This window comes from Carcharhinus amblyrhynchos, chromosome 22 (genome assembly GCF_965287045.1).
Source record: "Carcharhinus amblyrhynchos chromosome 22, sCarAmb.v2.hapA, whole genome shotgun sequence".
Lineage (NCBI taxonomy): Eukaryota > Metazoa > Chordata > Chondrichthyes > Carcharhiniformes > Carcharhinidae > Carcharhinus > Carcharhinus amblyrhynchos.
Window position 1 is genome coordinate 25016188 of NC_137345.1, and position 12144 is coordinate 25028331.

At 44.0% G+C, this 12144-nt stretch overlaps 1 protein-coding gene across 2 annotated transcripts in view; it reads left to right on the forward strand.

The window, feature by feature from the left end:
- Window positions 1–10548: 10548 nt before the first annotated feature.
- Window positions 10549–12144, forward strand: part of LOC145356832 (chemokine-like protein TAFA-5) — a 324795-nt gene continuing 323199 nt past the window's right edge. For both annotated transcript variants that reach the window (XM_080209744.1, XM_080209745.1), the window contains exon 1: window positions 10549–11148. In XM_080209744.1, the coding sequence (XP_080065870.1) occupies window positions 11055–11148 (94 nt within the window). In that variant the 5' untranslated portion in view covers window positions 10549–11054. The remainder of the gene's footprint in view (window positions 11149–12144) is intronic.

The following is a 12144-nucleotide window of genomic DNA, read 5'->3' on the forward strand; positions in this document are numbered from 1 at the left end:
GTCTGGATGGATTGAGGTCAGTGCAAACTTGATGGGCCAAATGGCCTCTTTCAGCATGTAGGGTTTCTATGATTCTGTGATTTCTATGAAGTGAATTGGGTTTGCCCAGGCAAAAGGAGCATCAGAAACGTAGAAAAGATTGAGGATAATTGGAGTTGGCTTAATTTTGCTGGTGCAGACATGACAGACCAAATGGCCTCCTTCTGCACCATGATAATTATGTGATTCTGTGAATTTGGCTTTTAATATATTTTCCCTGAGGTTGCTCAATCTTTTCATTGAGACTCTGTGATAAACAAAATGGCTTAGAATGGTGGCAAATTAACTTCAATGCAGAAAAATGCGTCGATTAATTTTGTTTGGAAGAATGAGGATAAGCAATATGAAATATAGAATTTTGAAGGGGATGCAGGAGTGCAAAGAGCTTGGGGTATATATATGGAAATATATGAAGGTGGAAGGACAAGTGGGAAAGCATCTGGGATCCTGGACTTTATGCATAGGGATATAGAGTACAAAAGGAAAGTATAAAGATTCAGTATAAAACATTGGTTCAGCTTCAACTGCAACATCTTGTGCAGTTCTGGGCACCACACCTCAGGAAGAATGAGAAGGCATTGGAGAGTTTACAGAGATTCATGAGAGTGTTTCAGGAGTGAGAAATTTCAGCCACACAGATATACTGGAGAAGCTGGGACTGTTCTTCTTGGAGAAGATTGAAAGGAAATTTGTTAGGGTTGTTCAAAATCATGAGGGTTCTGGACAGAGTCAATAAAGAGAAATTCTTCCTATTAGTGGAAGGGATAAGAACCAGAGGGTGCCAATTTCAGAGGATTGGCAAAAAAAGACAATAGTAGTGAAGGAAAACATCTTTCCACAGCAGCTAGTTAGAATCTGGAATGTTCTGCCTGAGAGTGAGGTGGAGGCAGATTCAATCCAGACATTCAAAAGAGAATTGGATACTTACCTGAAGCAGAATAATTGGCATGGTTACAGGGAAATGGACTTGATGAGGTGCTCTTCCGGATAACTGGGATGAGCACCACAGGCTGAATAGTCTCTTTCTGTACTGCAGCTGTCCAATGATTCTATAATGTTTATGTCCCAAGTATTGCATCCAGATAAGCAGGAAATTCCACTCCAAATGCCCCAGCGCATTATGCAATCCCAGTTTCACAGAGAAATCAAATTTGATGATTATTTTCTATTCAGTGGAAAGAGTGTTTTGTTTTGTTTGAAAAGGAAAAACTTGAAGATGAAATATAGGGTGGCACGGTGGCACAGTGGTTAGCATTACTGCCTCGCTGCGCCAGAGACCCGGGTTTGATTTCCAGCTTGGGTGACTGTGTGGAGTTTGCACGTTCTCCCCGTGTCTGTGTGGGTTTCTTCCAGGTGCCCCAGTTTCCTCCCACAGTCCAAAGATGTGCGGGTAAGATGAAGTGTCCATGCTAAATTCTCCCTCAGTGTACCTGAACAGGCACCTGAGTGTGGCGACAAGGGGATTTTCACAATAACTTCATTGCAGTGTTAATATAAGCCTGTTTATGAGTAATAAATAAATGTCAACTTTTAAACTTTATTTGGTCGAACTTCCAAAAAACCTACAACAGCCGGTAAGGGCATCTTGTCAACTTTTCAATAATTGGATCTAAAAAGTGTACACCAAGTCTGTTGTGGTGTATCTTTTCCTGTGATATCGTAATTAAACAACAAGTTTGCTTTTTTGCGTCCCTCGCTGTGACTGCTTCTCTGAGAAACCATACCTGCGGATGAAGAGTGTGTTAATAAGGCAGCTTGACTAATGAGGACAACCTTGGATGCAATTTTCCACGCGTGAAACTCAGCCAAGGTGAAAGATGCTTGCTGTGTCGGTCTGGCACTCTGTCCTGAAACACGCGTGTTATTTATAATGCCAAAAATTCTGCCAGCCATTTGGAGTGGACTTTAGATAGAGCTTGTCTTTTTTTCAGTGTACCGAATAATGAGGTTTCGATAAATGCCAAGACCTGCCTCAGTTTGCTTTCGATTGGGACAACTCTGCATCAAATGTTATTGATCATTCTGTTTTTGTTCTGTGATTATTTCAGGTCTTGCATCTTTAAAACTTACTTCACACCAACGCCAGATAGATATAGATGGCGCAATTGTCTTCTGAGCTTATGGAAATCTGTCCAAAGTAACCACATTTTGCAGCACTGTTCTTTTACATATGTCTATGTTGCCGTGAACTTGATGGCTTTGATAATTTTATTTTTCCTTCCAGATGGCGCCTTGACCTCGAATCCTGCCAATTATCTGGAGGGACCATCGCAGGTAAAACACAATCCCCAGTACAGATACACACAAGAGGATACTCCCCAAATTTTTATCCTTACATGATCAATATGTTTGGTTTTAAGTACCCCCCCCCCATTCAATTTTATTTTTAATTGGTGGATGCCACTCTAGTCTTCCAAAGCATGGGGTTTAAACAGAAGGAAAAGTCTTATCTGCTGAGGCTGCCACGAAACTCACGGATACCTACTTAGCTGTGGAACTATATTGTCTAATTGTTGCTCGGATGAAGGGTGGCTGTTTTTTTTCTATAAATGCTTCAGAAATGCCATCGAGGACTGTGGCATAACCAGGTAGGACCACTCAGGACACATCGGCGTATTTGTTCAGTACAGGTTGTTTGGAGATTGTTGAAACAGACCGCCCTCCCCTCAGTCAGAACAGTACATATGTATTGCTTAGAATGTGCAGTGTAATGCAATTGTGCCTGGGTGCCAGAGGGGACACTAGCCGCCGCAGCAATTAAGACGGGAGCCGTCCAGGGTGCTAAAATCAAACGGGATCTCGAAAACTGAAAGGACAAAACAGCAAGAAGTCTTGCTTCATTTCCGGACTGGGTGTTTTTTTTTCGCTTCTTTGTCACTGCCTTCCAGTTTCGCTTCCCTCGTGTTTCCAAGTGATCCTTGCAGGGCTGTCTCAGTGTGAGAGTGAGGCCAATTCACTTAGCCCTAGGCACCCAAATCGAAATATGCCGTCCAGCTCAGCTTGGAGTTGGGTCCCAGAAGGTCCTTGTGAAGGAAGGTTCTGATTTTTTTGCAGCAGTCCCCACCCCCCGCCCGCTGACTACTTCAGATGGAAGGGTCTTTGCCGGAACAGTAACATGCCATCAACTTTTTGGTTTCTAGCCATACTTTCTGCGCTTCTCATTGCATTTTGTAGTAAGTACGCTTTCGTTTTTTTTTCCCCTGGAGAAATATCAAGAGAAATGAAATAGTTGTGCGGCACAATTTCCTGGGTTGAACTTGTTTATCAAAGCAATTTGTAAATGATCGCAAAATAGCGACTGCTCACAATGTAAAATCGCCTTGAAGACAGAACAGCGTTGAAAGTACAATATGTTTATCATGAGCGCACCGTTACAATTAGTTTAGTGTCCACAGAGGGAATATTCGGTATTTCACAGGCTTGTACAGGCCTCCAAGATATATTATCTCACCGTCTGGTGAAATGTTCGCAGTTCTGTTTTCTTTCGAGTTGAGTATATTATCGTTCTGCGTCGTTCCTATAGTCCTGGTAATTCAGTTCGGTACTGTTAGAACCACCTTTTTTAGTACGGATGAATAGGTAAATGGAATCTCCCTCCCCCCTCCAATGCTACATGTTATATTACTTCTATCCCCCCTCTCCCCCCTATACTTGGCACTTACTCCAATGAGACATGCTGACATGGTAATCGATGTAACTCAGAGTAGAACTGGAAATATATTCTCAGTTGCCGCACTCGCTGTCACCTCCGTGCGCGACCCCAATAGCATTGCCCACACATGCCCCCTCCGGTACTATAGCCCGGGTGTCTGGCGTTGGACGCAGACTCACAAACAAGGCCAGACTGAAATAAATGTTGTGGAAATGTCATCAGAAACATTCTGGTGTCCACCATTTATTGCAGCTCGACTTCTTATTGGAGAGTAAGAGAGAGAGAGATAGCAGCTGGTGATGTCTGTGCCGGCAGGCTGGCTGGAAAGTGATCCCAGAGGAAGGAAAAAAAGAACCGCAACAACATTTACTGTAAATCCTGAATATGGTGACGGTGAGGATAGTGGAGATTAATTATTGTTGGGTGCTGATGATAGACTCTGAAACGGGCTTCCAGAATGAAAATGAAATCAGATATTGTGTATTTGGAATGGTGTCTAAAGACTTCAGAAAAATATAACGTGTCTAACTATTGGACGGATTAGTTAAAACAGGCACAATGACCAGACACTGAAAAAAAAAGTGTCTTTATTGCAATGAGCGAACATCGCGTTTGGAATGGTAAAACCTCTGATTTTATTATCCAAGTGAGTATTGACAGTGCAGATACAAGCCTGATTTTCCGAAGTGAAATCAAAGCTTTTTTCTGTTCCCAATTATGAAACTGACTTTATAAATAATGTTCAAACAAATATGGCCAATATCGTACGTGGTTAGAACTTTGTGGGAATTCTGGACTCTAAAGTAAGCCCAAAACACACCTATGCAGTCAGTCTAAAAGACACAAACTCTCACAGGTACCAAGCACCGCGGGCACTACTTGTACAGAAGAAGGCTATCAACTCACTGGCGCCTCCAGTGTTCAGACTTGGTCGTGACACTTTGGTTCCCCCGAAATAACAGCAGGCTGTGTGGGTTAGCCATTTCAATCTGCCATAGATATTGCCATTCGACTACCGGTACTGGCGCTGGGTTTACAGTGGTCATGGACTAGTCTCAGTGGACATTTGTTATAAATTTCATTTCCTCCTGAGGTAATCTTTTGTGCGTATTATATTAGGAGCTGCAGGTGGGGGCATAATACCATGCCTAATAGCTGGTGGAGATGTAGTGGGGCAGTTCTCACTGCAGTGTTGTACTATCAACTTGTGTATCCAATTCCAACAGATGATGTGGCAGCTTGAGCTGTCCTGTAATAAACCTGCATTTGCCATAAATCAGGCCAATTACTCATCCCTAACAGAAGCATCTAACTGTTGTTGCCTTATGAGAATTTCACATTTACAAATCAACACTAACCCTGATTCTAACATACTAGCAAATTCACATTTTAAACCATTTAAAGCTCTCTGTTCTAATGAACTTTATGAAGACCTTTGGAAATTTGAATCATCATATACTCTATACCAGCACCTAAGAGAACAATGATTACTGAACCATTAAGTTAGGATGGCACTGAAGAAGGCCATTCTGCCAATTGAGGCCTTGCTAGCTCTCTGCGGAGAAATCAAATCATTTCCCTTTCCCACTCTATCCCTGTAGACCTGCAAGTTTATTTAGCTCAAGAACATAGGCAACTCCCTTTCAAAATCATTCATCGTCTTTGCTAAGCAGCGAGCTGCGAATCATTACTATTCACTGTATAATAAAAAGTTATTTCTCACCCCACCCACCTGATTTCTTAAATTCATGTTCCCTTGTTTATACCATCAAATAATGGGAACAGCTTTTCTTTCTCCATCTTATTTAAACCTTTCATGATCTTGTATATCTCATTCAAATCTTCCCTCAATCTCCTTTGCTCCAAGGAGAACAGTCTCTGCTTCTTCAATCTAATCTTGTAGCTAAAACCTCTCATCCCTGGAACCATACCAGTAAATCTCCTCAGAATCCTCACACCCTTCTTAATGTATGGTGAATAGAACTGAATGTTGCCTAACGAGAGTTTAATAGGGTTTCAGCAATTTTTTTTTCTGCTCAATATCTCTATAAATCCCATATGATTTTCTAACTCTCTTTCAGTATGTCCTACCACCTTCCAAAATTTGTGCACATGAAAGTTCAGGCCCTCTTATACATTTTACAATGGTGCCATTTAGTTTATATTACCTCTCCCCATTCCTTCTGCCCAAGTACATCATTTCATACTTACTCTGTGTTAGCACCCATTGGTTTGAGATGGATCCAGAAACATCGCAAACTAATGGTCATAAATCTCTCTCCAGCATACACAGAGGGACCTGGGTGTGCAACTCCACAGATCCTTAAAGGTGGCAGCATAGTTGGAGAGGGTGGTGAAGAAGGTATATGGCATGCTTGCCTTTATTGGATGGGGCATAGAGTACAAATGTTGGCATATGATGTTGCAGCTATATAGAACGTTGGTTTGGCCACATTTGGAATACTGCATCCAGTTCTGGTCGCCACACTACCAGAAGGACCTGGAGGCTTTGGACAGAGTACAGAGAAGGTTTACCAGGATGTTGCCTGGTATGGAGGGTCTTAGCTATGAGGAGAGATTGAGTAAACTGGGGTTGTTCTCCCCGGAAAGACAGAGGATGAGGGGGCGACGTAATAGAGGTATATAAAATTATGAAGGGCATAGATAGGGTGAACAGTGGAAAGCTTTTTCCCAGGTCGGAGGTGACAAACACAAGACGTCACAAGTTCAAGGTGAGGGGGGCAAGGTTCAACACAGATGTCGGGGGATGTATTTTACACAGAGGGTGGCGGGGGCCTGGAATGCATTCCCAAGGAAGGTGGTTGAGGCAGACACGCTGGGATCATTTAAGACTTATCTAGATAGCCACATGAACAGACTGGGAATAGAGGGATACAAACGAATGGTCTAGTTGGGCGCATGAGTGGCGCAGGCTTGGAGGGCCGAAGGGCCTGTTCCTATGCTGTATTGTTCTTTGTTCATATTTCTGGAAATGAATTGAGGAATTTGACTCACTGGTCTTTAGATAAAGCGGGCAGTGTTTTCTGTACTGTAAAGATACTTAAAATAATAGCAAGGTGTTCCCTGAATGCAAGAGGCCAGTGATTTAGCCTCTTATCCTCTCTGGGACTCGCACAGTTTTGCTTCAGAATCAGGTCAGGGATTACCCAAACTTTGCAATGGAGTTTTGTCATTGATATTAATATTGTGATGTAAAGAGTCTGCTATCAAATTGACATTACAGTTAAACTAATACTGTGATGCTTTCTCTGATGATATTTCCCCAGGCAATATGATAACTGTTGACAAGATTTAACAGACTGGAATATAAGATCTAGATGGATGGTATTAATAAGCCCCCCTCCACACCACCCGCCCCCCCCCCACTCCCACGCCCCCACCCCAAACAATACAGAGTTCAGGGTTCTTGCTTTCTAATTCTACACATGTAATTTTAGTGGATACACAATCCTACCATTATAGTATGCCGAGATGGTGGCAACATCTATCTAAAGACAAATTGCACTCATCAAACCACTGCAGGTGACATGGTGGCCCAGTAGTTAGCACTGCTGCTTCACAGTACAAGGAACCAGGGTTCGATTCTGGCCTTAGTTTACTGTATGGAGTTTGCACGTTCTCCCTGTGTCTGTCTGGATTTCCTCCAGGTTCTCCAGTTTCCTCCCACAGTCCAAAGATGTGCTGATTAGGTTAATTAGCCACCATAAGTTGACCTTTAGGGAGGATTTTTCCCATCCTGCCCACCACAGGAATTGGCGCAGGCAAGGGAGTGACTGACCATGAAAAAATACATTGACCTCGGGTGGGATTGTCTGGTTTTGGGAGGAGCGTGGCTGGAAAATCTCACCCTGAATGTCAGGGGATTACCAGGGGAAATGCATGGGATTGCGGTGATAGGGCCTGGATAGGATTGTTGTCTGTGTAGGCTCGATGGGCTGAATGCTCTGTTTTGTTCTGTAGGGATTCTATGATGATTCTACCCAGATTAAGATGGACAAACGAGGGCAACAGTTCAACAACACATGAAAAGGCGGTAACTATTGCGCCTCACCTGGGTTTACATACATCCTGAATATAAGGCCATGCATTGGTAACGAGGCACAAAAACCTGTTGGCAATTGTTGTTTAGCCATATAGAATTTTCAATATTTTGGGCCACATTAAAAGCTACCCAACGTTCATTCAGAGGGTTGCACTGATTAACCGCTTGGATGAAACAAGGTGGCTTGTGGATGAGTTTCTTTTAAAAAAAATTAGAAAGCATTGTGACGATGAAACTTGTGCGTTTGTATGGGAATGGTCCTGTGTCCTTACTCCCCCCTCCCGCCCCACCACCCCCATTCCAACACTTGAGCGTTTACCAGCGTGTCCTCAGACAGGGCGGATGAAAGCGCTATTACTTCTACATTTGTAACAAGGAGTAGCACAGAAAGTAAGCTCCCCGCAAGCTTAATCGACGTGTTTTAAGTTTGCGGCAAAATAAAAAGGTTGCCTGAAAGCTAGTTTTTTGGAAAAGGGTTTGGGAAAATAAAATGCAGAAAACACTCGCCGCCGCCACCTCGCGGCCAGTAGGCAATCAGCTAACTTCAATAACACAGAAGAGTGTGGAGCCTCTTCCCCAGTCTCCAATAATGAGTGAAGGGCCCGTGGGGCTTTACAAGTCAATCCATCATCTCCCCAGCAGCGTGCGATGACTAGCCCTTTCTGTACATCATGGAAGAAAGAAATATCGCCAACCGCCAGGATATTAAAACAACGTATGAATTCTTATCGCATCTGTAACGCGGTGAAACAACCAGACCAAGGCAGAAGCGCAATGAAGAATCAGATCAGGGTGCAGATGCGAGTTCTGTCCATTTCAGCACCATTCCTCTCTGAATGGGCGAACAATCACCGTCTTAAAACCCCCGATTAACGTTCAGATTAATGTTTTGCAAATCACCGGAACCACGAAAATTACTTGTACTGAGTAGTAACTAACTGGAAGTCTGTAATATCCCCCCCAACCCCCCACAACAGTGGCATGTTGATTTACGCCAGCCACTAAATTATTGGCATAATGCTGCTTTTCTTATTGCAGCTGTTTCCTGAAAATATACCGAAACATTTTATAAATACTCCCACGGCGGTTTAAAAACAAGTCAAGAGTCTTATTTGTAACTCTGCATTTTAAAGTTATATCTTGCTTGTTACCGACGCTGGGAGCTCGCTTTCACCTGCTCCCAGTGAATAATAGCTGGCGTCGCAATTAACTCCTGGGTTTTTTAAAAATAAATAAAATCCTGCGAATTTAGGAGAGTCCACAAGCGCGTTAGCGATGCTCGCTCAATGTCGCTGCTGATTTCCGTACACTCTTACAGATGTACTGTTACTCGGAACGTATGTCTAGTGAAAGGTACTTAGAACTAAACGGGCTGATAATTAGAGTGGGTCGATACAGCCTTACTACTGGAGAAATGTCTTGACTCCACGAAGTAGGAATGTGAATGGTGCTTTTAGATGCTTGATAGTGCTAATGAATCGATTCATTGTCAGCGATTTAATTAAAAAGCGTGAAATATATTCAACCAGACCCATGTCGCAGAGTGTTGCACTCTGGAAGAGGAATATTTCACGTTTCCGCACCGTTTATTATCGGGAACTGTTAACAGTATTTGTGGGCAGTATACTAAAAGGTACACTTAGCCACCCCTTACAATCACAGACGGAGTACATTCAGCTCCACTGAATTACAACCCTCTGACCAAAACTGTCAGCTGGATTCTTTTCAGCAATGTTGAAAAGTAAATTATTTTTGAGGTCCCCGACTCATCTCATAGTCACACATAATCGTCCACTCCATTTAAAATCCTTAATGCCAAGTGTGTAGTTTTAATGGTGTGCGCACGGTGATCACTGGATACTGTAGAGATGTAGGAATCTTAGAGCCACCGACTCCTTACAGTGCAGAGAGCGACCTTTCGGCCCATCGAGTTTGCACCGGCTGTCTGAAAGAATATTTTACCCCGGCCCTCCCCTCTGCCCTATCACCTGTTTCCCTCCCCCCTCCCTTGCCACATAGTTTACTCCCATCAGTTAAACTTGAACAAGAGGCTCCAGCGAGAATTGAGCTTGCGGTTGTTAGTTTACAAGGCCAGTGCTCTAACCACTGCGCGATAGAGCCAACTACTCCCTCTGCCCTTTCACCATAACCCCAAACATTTACCATAACTAATCCCCCGAACCTGCACAATTTGAACACTCAGGGGCAATCTACCATAGTCATTTCACATATCCTGCACATTTTTTGGACAAAGGGGTAATTTAGTATGGTCATCCCACTTAACCTGCACATCTTTGGACGAGGGGAGTATCCTACAGGGGAGTTAGCCCTAAACAATAATGCAATGACCTCTGATGGAATGGGAGGCTGATATTTATAGACAAGAGTAGAAGCTGCGATTCTACCACAGGGGGAGAAATATGCCATTTTTAACTTGGATTTTTAAAAATTTGCTTAAAGCTGTTTGTATCTCAGATCACCCACTTTAACCCAATTGAATGATTAGGAAATTAGTCAATCTTGCTCCAACTGCCATTTTCTAGCAGGCTTTAAAAAAAAACAGGGTAACATTTCAACCGGGAAGAGATTGCGTTTCTGAAGTTGAAAGTTAGTTGGGCTTATGTAACACGGTTCACGGGGGTGACTGAAGAACGGTGGGAGGATTTAATTTACCATGTCGTTGGCTGGGCTACCTTAAGAGAAACGATCTGCAGCAGGGGGCATGTGTTTGTGCACCGCACGTTGCAGAAACTTTTCTTTCCCCCTCCTTCTCCCCGCAGCAGAGAGAAGGAAGGCAGTCTTTCCGGCAGGAATCTGTCAGCGGCACACCAGTCAGTAAATTAAACACCCCTGACTTATTTATGGGGCGATCTCAGCACTGGCAGGGTTAATTACGCGCTGTTGCATATCTGGATAATTACAACAGGCGATCAATAGACGCTGCCAAGCAGTGACTAGCTGCAGTTGGAGACCTCGCTGCTGCAGGGATCAAGCACTATGTGGTTCTGCTAGGCGTGCGGGAGGATGATAAAGGGAAGCGAGCGGGGCTTTTCCAACCCAAACGCACACCCCGCCGTGCGGATCTCGGGGTGTTTGCTTAGTGGATTCGCGCGATCGTTCACAATCCAGACAGGAGATTTACACAGGTGCCTTGTTTTTGGATAGTGCCTCTCTCCCTCTTCCCCCCTCTCTCTCTCCCTCTCTCTGTGGAAATCTGTGGGCTTGAATGTGGAGAGAGAGATCTGTATGTGTGGTCCCGGTGCGCACAGAAACTGAGCTCTGAAACTGGGGGATCCGAACATGCTGCCCGGCTGGAGAGGGCTTTGTACCGGGGCAGGGGCGGCACTTTGCTGCCTTCTCGTCTGGATCATCTACTCGCACTTAGTCAAAGAAGGTAAACGGGCGCCTCTCGTGATAAATAGCACTGCAATATTCTGTCACAGGCTTCCTTTTTTTTTGAAGGAAGGACTGATTTTTTGAAAAAGTTCAAGTGCTAAATACCGAAGGGTGTTTTTTTTAAATTTTTTTTTGTGTGTGCCATATTCTGCTTTTCATTCTGTGTCCCTTGCAAATTTAAAGTGTATTTACTCCACATACTTGTTTCGCCCTTGTGTTTGGACACGAGCTTACATAACGAGCAGGGTATACGTGGCGGCTTTGCTTAGCCTGATGAATGTATATCTTTGGCTCAGAAAGCAGCCTGGGCCACCTATACACGCCTCCGTAATTCCAGTAAATATGTACGCATTCCCTCTGTCTGCGTAAATGGCCATGGCTGTCTTTAGTGTACACGGCGCTTGTCGTGTGTATGTAACTAAACACACACACGCACGTATCCCAGTAAATGTAAACTGACGGTGAGATGTGTGCAGCGATAGAGGGCCAGTGTGTTTAATCCTGAACATTGAACAGGGCGGGAGAAATATAACGGGTAGAAAAATGACTGATTTCCCCCATCTTCCCGGAAAGGAAGTTTCAAAAGCTTGCCAGTGTACCATTCCTGGGTCGAATGCCACCCAAGACCACTTTCCCTCTTGTGTCTACCAACATGTGGCCCAGGGGTTTGAACACGACTGTTAAGTCAGAAGGTGCCCGGCTGGAGAGGGCTTTGTACCGGGGCAGTAATCTGAAATACTGGGGAGACAGTCTCTTTTCCCCCCTCTCCTCATGCACTGAGTTACAGAGAGGAGAGCTGAAATGATCAGCAATCCCAATGACAAAGTTACCGCGGAACCACCATTTGCTGAGAGTCGTTTTTTTTCAGTCTATTACTTTTCTTTTTGTGGGGGGTTTGGGGGAGGGGGTAGGTAGGTTGCAGATTTAAGGTGCCTGGGGACGCTCGCGGCCCTCAAGAGCGAAGTTAACATTGAACAGCGAGCACCGGAGAAAT